The following is a 14,572-nucleotide window of genomic DNA, read 5'->3' on the forward strand; positions in this document are numbered from 1 at the left end:
TTCAGTAATTACTTAACATATTTAATTATTATACTAAAATATGATTTAGTCACTTGTAAGGTTCATTAATCTATAATTAATAATAAATATTTGGACACTTGGAAGAAATTATTTTTTTTGTTAATTAAAAATTTTGAATTATGTATTAATTATCCTATTGACTTGAGTTTATTTTTATTAAAATATTTTGAGAAAATGCTTTTAAACTTATATGTCAAATTCACGCTTACATAAGTAGTGCAATCAAACTTATTTATTTTAATAAATATAATACCAAACGCCTAAAAGATTAAGATAAGAATTTGGAGTTCATAGTCGACACTTGAATAAAAAATTGATATATATATGAATCGAGACCATATTTGAATGAGAGTGATTATGTAAGTATGATGATTAAAAAAGTACTATATATACCTATACGATCATGTAACAAAGGGGGTTCTTATTTGTACAAATGGTACTTCGAACTTAGAACGAGCATGAAGAAATTAACGATACTTCTTTATCTTTTGAGTTGTTCTGCCGGATCGGTCGTTCAAGACCTTTGGTCTCTATCCGGACCCGATGAAAAAAATGGGATCACTTCTTATGGACTCGTTGAGAATGATTCTGATCTAGTTCATGACCTATTAGAAGTAGAAGGCGCTCTGTTGGGATTGGGATCCTCACGGACAGAAAAAGATTGCAGTCGATTTGATAATGATCGAGTGACATTGCTTCTTCGGCCCGAATACATTTTTTTTATGACTTAATCCAAGAACTTCAAAACTAAGCTGTTTTGAATCCTTTGTTAGGTGATCTTAGGAAACATGTGAATGAGGACAAAACATGCTGACATGTGTTGGAAAACATGTGAATGAGAATGTAAATGTGTTGGGTCATTAGGTGTCAAATTCAGAGTATGAATCCTGGACATGAGTCGTTACACTTATGAGTTTGATATTTGTAACGACCCAGATCCACCGCTAGCAGATATTGTCCTCTTTGGACTTTCCCTCTCAGACTTCCCCTTCAAAGCTTTAAAATGCATCTGCTAGAAGAAGGTTTCCACACCTTATAAATGGTGTTTTTGTTTTCCTCCCCCACCAATGTGAGACATCACAATATTTATCTACATCTGGTGCGACCCATACTATCTGTTTATCGTGAACTACTTTTGAGATTTAAGAATATTATCGTAGACCAATACAAATTTTTTCAGCATATTTTGTCCCTATTCATATGCTTTCCAGAAATCCTTAGTATCTCTCTCGTTTGAACGTGATGATATCGGTTCATGCTCGAATTTAAAGCATATATACTTGAGGAAAAAGAAGAAAAAATCCAAATCTCTTGAGTGGCCACAATTGTACATAAAGTTGGGTTGATTCCTAGTAGCTTTATGGCCTTCTCAAGAAATCAAGTTCTTATTAGTATGTGCTTTGATTGCCTACCAAGATACAACTCACATGCTAACTTCCCCCTTTTTTTAATACACATCTCCATATTCCTAGCCCTACTCCTATGCCCACAAATTATGGGATCATCATTTTGGATATCAATCCAACTTCATCATTGGGGCATATATATCCCAATTGATTCAACCTATATAAAAATAAAAACATCATTTGAATCAACGTCCACCCTTAGAGGCCTCTATAAAGGTTGGCATCGATGATATAAACGATCAATGCCAAGAGATTCAAGAATCAGTTGTTGATAGTGAAATGAGATCATTTTAAATGCAAACAAGATTCGTAGAAATCCTTATGGAGAAGATCGTTGTATGACGATGAATAATCGAAGGGCTTCTATGGGTTGAATCGATAAATTGGCGGGTGAGAGATTGAACGAAATAACCAGTATTTTCTCATGGCATCGGTTTGGGCCTTCACGAGAATTTAGACGTGTTTCAACTATGTGTTGTTGAGGTTGAGATTTATATCTAAAGTAATGATTTAATTTTTAAAAATAGTTGGGAATATTTTGTTTTAAAATTTAACATTATTTATTATATGAAAAAATAAAGGTTTTTCGTGAAAAAGAACCATATGAGATTGACATATTTAAAAGTTGGTATCTTATACAATGAGTTTGCATAAAATTAGATCATGAAATATTTAATCTCGTTATAAATTTGCTAATTAAGAAGATTATTTCACTTACGATTATATGCGTTTTGATCTTAATCCGGAATAAGTTAGAATTTCTGTTCACGAGGGCTTGTCCGTTTATTTGTATAAGTGAGAATGACTATTGTAGCTGGTTCGATATGCCTACCATTTTGAGTAATTAAGTAGGAAGTTGGAAACATAATCTTCTGAGATGAAATTCACTATTTTCTATAAAAATAAGTGTTGATTTTAGAACTTGAATAACGGAGCTTTGCACTCTTATTAACTAAAAATATCCAGTTAAAGTGACCTCTAAATACCCAAAATTTTATAGGACATCTAATTATGAAATTACGAAGGAGTTAGACTTGAGAATGACAATATAACGGAGTCCTAAGCCTAATACGGTACTCATATAGCTAAGTACCATTCTGCCTAGACTTGCCTTGCCCTAGCACAGTCTAGACCTCCCACTTATCACGATGTTATGTTTTCCTCGCCTAGGTGGGATGACTTGCTTGGATTTCTGGTAGGATGCACTATTTTGCAAGATGTAAAACTCAAATTATGCCGCGCAGAAGATTTAGGGGAAAATCTAGATTTCGAATCATACTCTATATCTCGAACATAGGTTTCTTTCACGTTCATATTTTTTATCCACCATGTGATCTAGTACATCTTTTTAGGAGAGTGTTTTAGGATAGAACTAGTGCTATACATTGTGTTGTGTGTGGACCACACAAGTGCATGAGTCAAGGACAGGCAGCATATTGATCAAGACTTTTGAACTTAAAACCTCATAGTAGAACTTCATGTGTATGCATTATGGTCAAGTTCAGAGTATGGTAACTTAACTTCAGCCACGAATACGATCAAGAGCCTACAAGTAGATTATTAAGTATTTTTATACTCACTCAAATTTTTATTATCTTTTAGATAAGAACTAGATGCTGGTCGAGGATGAAAGCGGTCTAAAACAGGTGGACAGTCACCACCAATTTTATGACTTTTATTTCGGTCTTATTTTTGTATACGTCTGCTTATTTTAAAACTCGAAAAACTTTACCATTTTTTTATTCTTCCCGAATCAGCCAACATCACGACGAGAGAGATTCTAAAAGAATATATATTTGATGGTTGGCAATCATTCATTGGTTTGGTTAATAGCCTAAGGTTTTTCCAAATTCTAAACCTAAGCAACATTAATTCCTTTCATTTTTTTATCATATAAATTTGCATCATAACTCCTTAGTATTTCTAATGGTCAAACAACACCACCTTTCAATTTCTTTTCTAAACAAATCAATTATTGTAAAGCTGGCGTAACAAATCATACACAATTTTCCTCCAAAATCAATCAAAATTCCCTCGGCCCAATAACGTTTCTCCACCCGTCCCTTAATTTATTATATCATATTCATCGATGATACATGTTAATTACTTTTAAATGGGTTATAAAAATTATATTTGTTTTGTTCCATAATTTGTTACATTTGCTATTTTCTACTCGGGTTTGAGAGTATTAAAACCCTATCATATTTGAGTCTTAGAGTGTGGACCAAAAAAGCACGTGGGCACGTCTACGTAATCAAAGAGACGAGACAAGAAATTCATCCACGATAATGTTTTGAACTCATGAGCTAAAGAGAGATCTAACATGTTTTTTAATTATATAAAATATGTCATTGGCAAAGAATTAACTTCAATTTGATAGGCTATGCATATAAAATATGGCATCGAGATCGTGTAATGCTACCATTTTAATCGTATAAAATATTTTGATTTTAGAAGGGGTTGAATAACTCAAAATGGATATCAAATAAAAAGCTTGGAAAGCAAGAATGTCCACAAAAAGTAAAGTGGAATACACGCATAACAATGACACATGACACATCCAGAGTTAATCATATAGCACATTATGATACAATGATTGGGCAATTATTGATATATAATAATACTAAAAAAATATATTTATAATACGTTTGATATCGTACTCAAATAAAATAACATCAATTAAAAAATTGAGTATTACTTGTTATGCACAAGTTACTCACGAATAGCTTTAATTGTACGCTCTGAATAAGACTTTTTTACTCAAACTAACCAACTCAAAACTCTAAATACGGATTATTTAACTCACATAATGAATAACTCCACGAATTGAATAACTTTAATAACTTTATGAGCATCCATCAAAGACAGCAGGCTGCTGGATTTGTTATGGCCGACTTTACTGAACAAAAAAAATTAAGAACTTTGATGGAACAAAACCTAAATTTTAAGACTTAGATAGAGATAAAATCTAATGTGGTGGCGTAATTGTCTGATTCAAAATCATATAAATGCACCCACTGATTATTGCTCAGGCAAGAGCAGTGAAGTCTCTGGTTTTTAAACTGGTTGTGTTGCTGATCATAGTATATCCTACCCAGCATTCCTTCAACGCAGCTGATACTCAACAATTGGTATCCTTTGTTTATTTATTTCTTTTCCAGTACTTAGTTCCTGTTTTCCATGTTGTGGTAAGAATATGGATTTTGCTTTTAAAAAATGAACTGTTTTTGAAACATTTATCATGGAATTGAGTAGGTTGGAGTGGGGAACGATACAGAGGAATTGAGTTGAATATGTGGTTCTGATGAGATCCCACGTAGGTTGGAGTGGGGAACGATACAGAAGAATTGAGTTGAATATGTGGTTCTGGTGAGATCCCACGTAGGTTGGAGTGGGGAACGAAACATTCTGTATAAGAGTATGAAAACTCTCCCTAGCAGATACATTTTAAAACTTCGAGGGGAAGCCCAAAAGGGAACGTCCAAAGAGGACAATATTTGTTAGCTGTGATCTTAGGCCGTTACAAATGGTATTAGAGCTAGACACGGGGCGATGTGCCAGCAAAGAGGTTGAGCCCGGAAGGGGGTGGACATGAGGTGGTATGCCATCAAGGATGTTGGACCTTAAAGAGGGGTGATTAGGGGGTCCCATAATGATTGAAGGGAACGAGTGTCAATAAAAACGCTGGGCCCCAAATGGAGTAGACTGTGAGATCACACCTCGGTTGAAGAAGGAAACAAAACATTTTTTTATGTTTTTTATAAAGGAGTAAAACCTCATGTTTTGTTTTTTTATAAGGGAGTAAAACCTCTCCCTAGCATGTCTGTTAGTGGCCTTGCGAGGACAAAGAATGTTCAAGGAAAGGTAGGGTTGCATTGGTTACTAATGTGTTGGAACTTGATGTCCTACCTGAGACCAAAAGCCATGGAAATGTTCCCGTTGACAGGAAAGGCAGGATTAAAGCCATTTACATTATTCTCACTCATTGACAGAATACTTTTAATAACAAAGCACACAGAGTCCAAAGGAATTTGCAGAGGAGACAAAGGCAGAAGCATACCAGTATAATGGGTTTATCTCGACATTTGTTCAAAAACCATGGTACACATTTCCAACAGATCAAAAGGGGAACGAACACATTTTGATTCAGGAGGTTCCTCCTGGTTTACATGTGCTGTCTAATGAAGAGCTTCATTCTCTTGGCATAAGGTTTCTAAACATTATTCAAGCCATATAACAATATATTCAGATATAAGAAGCAAAAAGGACAAGGAAAAATGAAGGATGGAAGAAAGATAAGATAGTTAGTGGCCGATTGCTTCGACTTTCTACAGGCACAGAGCTTGAGGCTAAAATTTAACAAACAGCTACTTATATTTGATGAAGGTGAAATACCTGAGAAATACTTGATTCAGAGATTAATGAGGGACACCGTAAAAGCTGATGAAACAAAACTGCCTCATACATGCCCCCTCGTCTTGGAGTTCAATTTGAGCCTGCATTTGTCCAATTTAACACTCAATGGTAAGCAAATACATTTACTTTTGTTGTGGTGGTCTAATGGCCCAAGCCCACCAGATATTGACCTCTTTGGGTTTTCCCTCAAAGTTTTTAAAACACGTATGCTAGGAAAAGGTTTCCACACCCTTATAAGGGTGTTTCGTTCTCCTCCCCAACTTATGTAGGATCTCACAACTTTTATTTTATTTACAGCTGGGATTTTGATACAGTTCTTTTCACATCGTTTTAATTTTCAACAGAAAGGGAAGTTACGGTACCAGGAGCACAACTGTGATGACTATATCTACAACAGAAAGGGTAAAATATTATGAGACATATCTAGACATAGACTTACCACATTGAGCAGTGGAATTAGAAGGTATAGATAGCAGAACAGAATCTGAATTAGAATTAGGCTTACTGATCAGTATGTGTCAAAATTTGTATATAATGTATTTTGTTCAGAAGAGGATATGTAGACAATATGTATGCTGCAGCAAAAAATCAATTGTACTTTTAGATGTCTATTGAAATACAATGATGCAATGTTGCCAAATGAAAAAGGAAAATAAAAGGAAATGCCACCAACCTACCTAGAATTCAATATCCTACATGATTCCACAGCAACCAAGTGTACTAGGGCCTAAGCGGTTGTTTGGTGAGATTATATATATATAACCAAAAGGAAGGATAAATGAAAATGGCAGCCAAGAAATTGTCTATACAGAAACATTTATGCTCCCAGCTAACAAATTATCTCACAACCTCATGGCTCACGCAACATTTTGTCCATCGAAGCAATCAGAAACATCAATTTAAATGTGGCAGATCGAGAAGGAACCAAGAGATTAGCTCATTTAGGACATGTTTGAGAGTGATTTTGAAATAGCTTAAATCCCTTTCGTTACAACCAAAATCCCCCAAGCATATGCATTTATATTTATTCAATATCAATTTTGATGGGGTGTGAATCACGTTTAGAAGTGTAAAATCGAACATTAAAATGAATGATATAAAACATGTTTTGGAGTGGTTTTAAATGTGATAAAAGTGATTTTAGTCATTTTAAAATCACCCACAAACACGTTCTTAATAAGTTGAGAGGTTCAAAACGCCGAGACAAATAACAGACTAGTGCAATGAAAATGAAATTGCAATACTCTGAAACAAGTCTAGTAATTATTCGATGGTACAAACCAATGACACAAAGTATAAACAAGATTGGAAATAATAAATCTCTTACTAGAAATGTATCATCTTTTTGCTTGCAACAACATTGAAGTAATTTGTTTGTCCATGACATATCCAGCATTCTCTGCTTCCTTGTAGATTTCCTTACACTTGGCTAACCTGCCAGCAGCTAAATAAATGGTAATCAAGTTCCTATATATACAATATGTAGGGGTAAAACCAGCTTCCTTAAGCTTTGCAAAGTATCTAACAGCCCTTGAAAGATCCCCAAGAGCAACAAAAAGCTTTATCACTACACTATAAGCAGGAAGATCAAAAGGACAATTTGCAGCCTCCATTTCCCACACTACAGATAATGCCTCCCTATACTTCCTCTCTGAATATCGATTATGAACTAAAGCAGTGTACATAACCACACTGGGTTCATGCCCAGATTCAACATACCAGCTATAAAGTTTTTCAGCTATTTCAAATTTACCAAGCCTTGTGCTGACCTTAATGATAGCTGAAGTATCTTGCTGGCTTAAATTCAATGCTTCTCTTTGTCCTAGTTCATCTAGTAAGGCAAGTACCAGCATGTTTTTATCAGGGTTCTTACCAATCTCCAATATCAACTTCACATGAACGCTAGGATCCAACATTCTCTTACCGTTCTTGGCAGCTACAAGAAGCTTCCAAGCAAGGCTTAACCTCCCACCTTTGATAAACCCTCTCATCATTGCCTCGAGCACACCACGACTCGCAAGTTTAGTGAACTCATCCAGGTTGAAAGGTATTTTAAGTTCATGGTTCCTTGCGAGGACCTCAACGGTAGAGGCCAAAACACGATCATCTGGATAGAGTCGAGGTTGCTCTTGTACCCAACAGAACGTCTTTAGAGCTCTATCAGCAAGACCCATATGACCTAGCTCCTTGATCGTTAACGACAGCGACCCCTTCTGCAAAAACGGAGCCCACCTATTGAGAACTTTGGACACATTCTCCTCCGGTTGCAGATCTCTAATCGCTCTTGCAAGGCCAATAAGAAAATCGGGGCGTTTATAGACTTGCTTAGACATCAGTGCACGCGAAGAAACCGCTGTTCTTGGGCGAATTTTAGGGTTAGGAAGTCCTGGTGGTCGTAGCTTGTGAGGAAGTGGGAGAGGGAGAGGTCTCTCCCGGTTCAATTTACCAGGTTTCTGAGGAATTCTCCCTCGGAAGAGTGATGTAATAGCTTCAATTTCTTCTGGATCCCAAACGATATCACTGTCGTTATCATCATTGGCGAAATAGTTATCCGCAGCCGTTTCTTCAAGCTCGTCAAGTTCTTCTTCCGGCAATCCGATTTTCTCACTCGGAATCAAATCTGGGTAGGATGTGTCAGGGTGAGGGTCAGAGGTTCGTTTCTTCAAGAATTGATTGACGCCGGGATCAGGGGGAAGCTTGGTCCGCCGTGGATAGAGGAGGTTTTTTGGTGGTCGTCTTTTGGAGTTGGTCAGGAAATGAGCCATCGGAATCTGGCAGCTAATTCCTCCATTTCGTTTCACCAGAATGGAAGAGACTGCAGTGGTTGAGAACAGGGAATCCATGAATCTGAACTGCAAGTTTTGCAGGTTGCAAATTCAGTTCATTTGCGCTCAAATGGGGAGGGAGGCACGTAATTGTAAAACTATCCCCTAAAAGTTTTCATTTTCTCCTATCACCATTCACGGCTAAGGACTCACTCAAGTATTCCACTGCTTTTAACCCCAGAAATTATGTATTGTTTTTTTGCTCCGGTTTCCATTTTGTACTACGGAGATTCTTCCTGCTTCTCCTTCGTACTACCACCGAGATTCTTCCTGCTTCTCCTTCGTACTACCACCGAGATTCTTCCTGCTTCTCCTTCGTACTACCACCGAGATTCTTCCTGCTTCTCCTTCGTACTACCACCGAGATTCTTCCTACTTCTCCTTCGTACTACCACCGAGATTCTTCCTGCTTCCCCTTCCTACTACCGAGACTCTTCCCGCTTAATGGGCGAAGATCACCGGAGAGAGCAGGGGGAGAGATCGAGCTTCTAGAAATAGTAAATGGTCTTCTCAATACACAAATGTATAACTCCCACCCAATTTTCATTGCCCATAATGACCATTCTTCAGAAATTTCAGCGGAATTTTTTACTCATTCCACACTGAAGGGCACCCAAAGTGATAAAGTAAGTAATTCTAAACAATTACAAAAAAATTTGTGTTGATTAATTATCTTCAAGGTCTTCTAAGAATCTAGTTGAAGAACAAGATCCAAATAAGGGAAAAATTTGTTGGATTACCTTGATGATCAATACCAAGAGTAAAAGAACTTGTTTCTAACCTCGTGATTCGAATTACTCAACAAGATACTATAATCAAGACTACTTAAATGACTCTAGCAAATCTAAACACAAAAAAATGAAAATGAATAAGCTTATGACTTAAGAAACAACATGGATGATTATTTACCGCCTTGAAAATAAACCTTAATAACCTATGTTAATTAAAAATGTTCATCAATATCATAATTGTCACTAGCTAATTCTAACTTATAATCATAAAAATAATTCTCTAAAATTTTACAAAAAAATACAATTAAACCTTCCACATAAAACCTCTGTGACATGATTAAGACACTTTATTTCGTAGGATTAAATCTTACGAAATTTTTATGGCTTTTAAAATAGTTGGTTCGTCGTTAATGACCTCTCTAGTTTTTCTTCATTTTTTTTTTTCATTCTTCATTTTATACAACGTTAGAAGGTTGGTTTTATTTGAGTTTCTATCATACATGAGAGGTTGGTTTCATTTAGACAACGATTTTTCTTGCAAGCATTCTCTATCCTTTCCATTTGAGTTTCTCACGACTTCTCCTCATGAGTGTTGAAGCCGATGCAGAATAACGATATGACTTAAACCAAGATGAATAAGTTGAAAATAGTAAATGATCCTTAGAACGTATTTGTAAGTTCTTATACCTTCAATTTTATGAGGAATTGGTTGGCTTTAAACACCTCGAGTCTAAAGAACTTGACTCAGTTGCCTTCATTTCAGCCACCTCGATTTTGTGCCTCAATTTTTCCATGATTCAGCAGACAACCACCACTAATAGGGCTGTGTCCTCCCCACGGGGGTAAATGCTCTTTAAGCGAAAGTCAGTCTTTTGGAAGGTCAGGCACTGAACAGATTGGTAGCCCTTCTGGATCACAAAAGTAAGAAGGTTGTCAATGCAGCGCTTGCGGCACTATCTACTGTTTTGGATGATGGCGTTGATGTTGCGCAGGGTGTGAACATTTTGCACCACAAAGGTACGGTTCAGCCAGAGAATCTAATAAGAATGGCCGTTTGGACAGTCGTGAGATATGACAATCAATCAAATCGAAGAAAATTACCGTGTGTTACAGTCATGCTTGTCTAATGTTGCCTATAGTCACATGGCAGATGTCTCGGTCTTGCTTGTTTGAGTCGGCTGACAAAGACGTCAACTAATTAAATAGGGAAGGATGTCACGGTCATGTTTGTCCAAGACGTGTTCCCTATGTCCCGGTCTTATTTGTCTACGACATGTTGTCTATGGTTACATGCCTTCATCTTAGCTTTTACTATTTCACGTTGGGTCAATACGGGGTGTATGACCATTCACCAAAATCATGTCTACATCCACCAAGGCTAAAATGCTCCAAAATGTACTATAGGGATATGACTAGCTGTCACTTTTTCCTACCTTGCTTGAGTTTATATGCTATTTAAGCCGTAATATTTCTTAACTTCTTAATTTGCTTATAGTCATATAAAGTTGTTTTTTTTTTCAATTTTTCAAACCATTTTCAAATGTATTTCTTCACGCACATTTTCAAAACATTTTCTCGCAATGTGACTCGAGGCCCTCACATATGACGACGTTGTCCAAGACCGTTCGAATTTCTCACGACTAACTTATTCGCTTGGTAAGAACAACTGCCACACAATCAACATCAAGCTCAAGCTCTTGTCCAATGATTTGTGCCTTCGCTCATCATTACATCTTTTCTGGTTTACGAGATTGTAGCCAAAGTAATGGAGGTAGATTTTGGATGTGTAAAGTGTCAAGCTCTTTAGAAGTGGTAGGATAATGATTGGAAGTACTAGTGTATGGTTGATCATTGTTCATACAGCAACCAATCAAATCAAATTAAATGATCATTCATTATTGACAACTAGATAATGGTAAATTTAATCATATGATTGATACTGAAACTTACACTATGCTGGGGCAAACAAATCACTGTTCTTGCTGACGTTTCCATTTTCGTTAAAAAAATCTATCATGCCATTTTTGTATTTCACTCGTAATACAATACAATAGCAATTAAATGGCTCATTGAACTATCATCATAAGCATATTCCAGCAGTTAACTAATATCAGGCACTCCAACATTTGCTGTACACTAAACCATGTTCGAACTGATATTTCGTCTAAGCATGACATTTTTTTGACAGAAAATCACACAGTAGGGTGCATTTGGTAGAAAAGAAAGAGAACACGAAGACCCAAAAGTACATTCGGACAATGGGGGTGACAATCGGCACGGTAAGTTTATTGTGCTAAAACTTCAGTTCGTCAAATATTAAACAACATCACCAAATTAGAGAGAGATAAAATCAATTACGAGGAAGATAATTTGACAGAAAATCACACAGTAGGGTGCTGCAATATATGACCCTGAATGTCTGATGAAGAAACTAAGATGAATTGATCGCATCCAAAAAAAATTTGATACAAAATATGAAATATATTTGCATTGCACCGCATATCTTCAACATTAGAAAGTGTTATTTCAGATATCTTCGAGCGTTAAGGAAAGGCAGTTAGAAAGAATGGACCTTAGAGATGGAGGACTGCCATTGATTTGGTCAAGCAGGAAGAAGCATCCATTTCATGAGTTACACGAGTTCTCGAAATGTGATTCCAGTCTGATACTGCGTTGGAGATGTCACACACTGTCAAAAAGTCCAGTACCTGGCCGAAGATTTTAAACATTTCGATCCCAAATATCAGGTTTCTATCCGCAACAAATGCAGCGTTCCAGTCCATTGGCGCATCGGGATGCACTGATACCTCTGTCCAGGCAAGGTACACGAGATCTAACTCCCAGAGTTTCCTGATAGCCTTGTTTCTCTGCCCTATTTGTCCATCCCCTTCACACCAGGAGACAGAAAGCATGAACAAACGGCCGTTAGAGGATACTAGTTTGGGATAGTACTCATGAACGCGAGGTGGGCATGGAGATGTATGGATTCCAATCCAGAAGCCTCTTTCGATGTCGTAACCTGCAAGTCTGTCTGTATCAGAATAAACATAGAAGATCCCATTGCAAACAACCCCAGAACATATGATACCGAAATCTACAGGGAGCCTCTGAATTTCTGTCCATTTATTTGATGAGGAATCGTAAATCTCTCCAGAATCTAATGGCTCATCCCAAGATCCTCGACCGCCTATAGCAATAATCACAAACCTACGATGTCCTTTTGCACGAGACTGATCACTCTTTTGTCGAATGAACTTATATGACTTCCTATTAGACAACATTGAAACGGTATTGTCTTCCACAGGATTTCTGACTTGAAGTCTTAGTGAGAGTCTGTGTGGATCCTCATAAACATCCAAAGAGCCACCGGCACGTGATCTCAAATAACGTCTATCTTGCCAATTATGCTGGCTCTGAACTATCGGAAATTCTGAGTTTATCTCAGAAGTTCCCAGTATAGGAGTTGATCTGGCATGCTTCATAGACGCAATTTTGCGCCAAGATTTAGTTAAAGGACTAAACACTAAAACCCCTTTATGTGTCCTGAATGAGCTCTTATCCATTTTCCCAAAGTTGGTCAAGCTAGAACATCCACCAACGATATATATATCATCCTGGATACTGGCTGTAGAGAACATAAATCTTCCCTTGAGAACATCAGCATTTATTCTATGCCATTGCTTTAGAGATACATCCAGTGCATGTATCTCGCTGGAGCAATAGCCCTCTTTAACAGCACCAAATAAAAATATCCATGGAGTCTGATATAAACATTCCCGCCTCATCTGTAAAAACCGAGGAGTGCTAGTCAAGTATCTCCATTTTTTGCACACAAGGCGAGCATTCATGAGACTCACAAGAGGGAGCCTCATCAAGCATATTTCCAGAATGTCATCAGGAAGAAAAATATGAACATCAATGTTTCTTGTAGAGTCTCGAAGTTCAGAATACTTTGGACTTTGTTTCTTACGAAATCTCTCCTTTACACCATATGAGAAGCAATCCACACTATTTTCTTCATTACTGAATAATAATTTGTACCCCTTAGCTTCGTCACTAGCACTGGATCTCCTTCTACTGCCTGGGTCACCAATTTCCTCACCAGTGTCAGCACCGACTTTGCAACCTCCACCTCTACCATATAATGTAAGACATCTCAAAGATATTCCCCTTGAAATATCCTCTTCCTCAGCAACACCTTTGTGATTCTTCCTCAATTTCTGGCTCATGCTTCTCATGAGCCGTTTTGACATGCTTAAAACCTCAAAATCTTGATGAATGTATTCCAATTCAGCTTGTGTATTGGATAACATCCCTCCAGATCTTTGAAGTAAAAGTCACTCTTCCCATGACCATATGAACCATAGTTCAAAATTCATACTTAGACACACTTCATTTTTCTATCTAAGACTCGAAGGACTGAACTGTCTCACACGAAAAACCACATAGCCGCACACCAAAAGTAGAACACTATTCCTTACTCACTTCTTCAAGTACCTGAAAAATGTACCACGGTTCGATTGCAAAATAAGCAAAGAGAAAAAAAGGGGAAAAAATCCGGTACCAAACTCCCTAACTTTCAAATAGCCGTGAATTCCTGGTTTAAGAACTCACAACCGCAGTCACACACAATCATCCAAGAACAGAATCACGAATTCCCTCGTTGTGACTGTTCACACAACCTCACAACACAGAGTTTGAACAATGAAAGCGATAGAAATCTAAAACGTAGAACAAAAACACAAATGAAAACCACGATCTACACAGACTAAAAAATTCATACAACAAAATCTCGACAGAACTACCAACAGTCAGTCAGTAAGTCAGTTATTTCAGATATTCTAATACCGGAGAGAGAGGAGGAAAAAGCACACTCCAGATCCACAACATTCAGTGGTCACAACAGATTAAACACTTCCGAAGAACTGATCAAGATTCATAGCGCTGGAGAGCAACAACCCCCAAAATCCCAACACAATTGAAACACAGCAACAACAACAATAAAAAAAAACAACAGAAACCGCCATTTCATAGAGAATAAGACCGGTATACACTACAAGCGAGATACAAAACAAGAAAGAAGAAAAGAGGTAACTTACATTACGGGAAACGTTGCAGGGAAGAGCAATCCAGGAACCGAACCGAATCGAATCAGAAGGAAATGAAAGAAAAG

General features: G+C 37.2%; 2 protein-coding genes and 1 pseudogene across 4 annotated transcripts in view; 1 reads left to right on the forward strand and 2 right to left on the reverse strand.

The window, feature by feature from the left end:
- Positions 1-4,164: 4,164 nt before the first annotated feature.
- LOC111495984 (pentatricopeptide repeat-containing protein At2g01860) lies at positions 4,165-9,153 on the reverse strand. Of its 3 annotated transcripts, XR_002720407.1 has the most exons (3): positions 7,172-9,151; positions 5,823-5,925; positions 4,165-4,326 (listed from the first exon to the last, which is right to left on the reverse strand). XR_002720407.1 is itself a non-coding variant. In XM_023146194.1 (2 exons), the coding sequence occupies exons 1-2, from the start codon at positions 8,684-8,686 to the stop codon at positions 7,181-7,183; spliced, it is 1,413 nt and encodes a 470-aa protein (XP_023001962.1). In that variant the 5' UTR covers positions 8,687-9,153; the 3' UTR covers positions 7,060-7,180. The 3 variants fall into 3 exon arrangements, 2 of the variants coding, with proteins under 2 accessions (XP_023001961.1, XP_023001962.1); XM_023146194.1 differs by lacking the exons at positions 4,165-4,326; positions 5,823-5,925 and having other exon boundaries at positions 7,060-7,674; positions 7,768-9,153; XM_023146193.1 differs by lacking the exons at positions 4,165-4,326; positions 5,823-5,925 and having other exon boundaries at positions 6,103-9,151.
- LOC111496641 lies at positions 4,436-6,290 on the forward strand (annotated as a pseudogene).
- A 2,505-nt stretch (positions 9,154-11,658) lies between the features above and the next one.
- The window catches only part of LOC111495983 (F-box/kelch-repeat protein At5g42350-like), a 3,065-nt gene continuing 151 nt past the window's right edge, over positions 11,659-14,572 (reverse strand). The window contains exons 1-2 of the mRNA XM_023146192.1: positions 14,499-14,572; positions 11,659-13,896 (exon numbers count right to left, since the gene is read on the reverse strand). The exon at positions 14,499-14,572 is cut by the window's right edge and continues 151 nt beyond it. Coding sequence (XP_023001960.1) covers positions 11,973-13,712 — 1,740 coding nt within the window. The 5' untranslated portion in view covers positions 13,713-13,896; positions 14,499-14,572 and the 3' untranslated portion in view covers positions 11,659-11,972. The remainder of the gene's footprint in view (positions 13,897-14,498) is intronic.

This window comes from Cucurbita maxima, unplaced genomic scaffold, assembly GCF_002738345.1.
Source record: "Cucurbita maxima cultivar Rimu unplaced genomic scaffold, Cmax_1.0 Cma_Scf00022, whole genome shotgun sequence".
In the NCBI taxonomy this organism is placed as follows: Eukaryota; Viridiplantae; Streptophyta; class Magnoliopsida; order Cucurbitales; family Cucurbitaceae; genus Cucurbita; species Cucurbita maxima.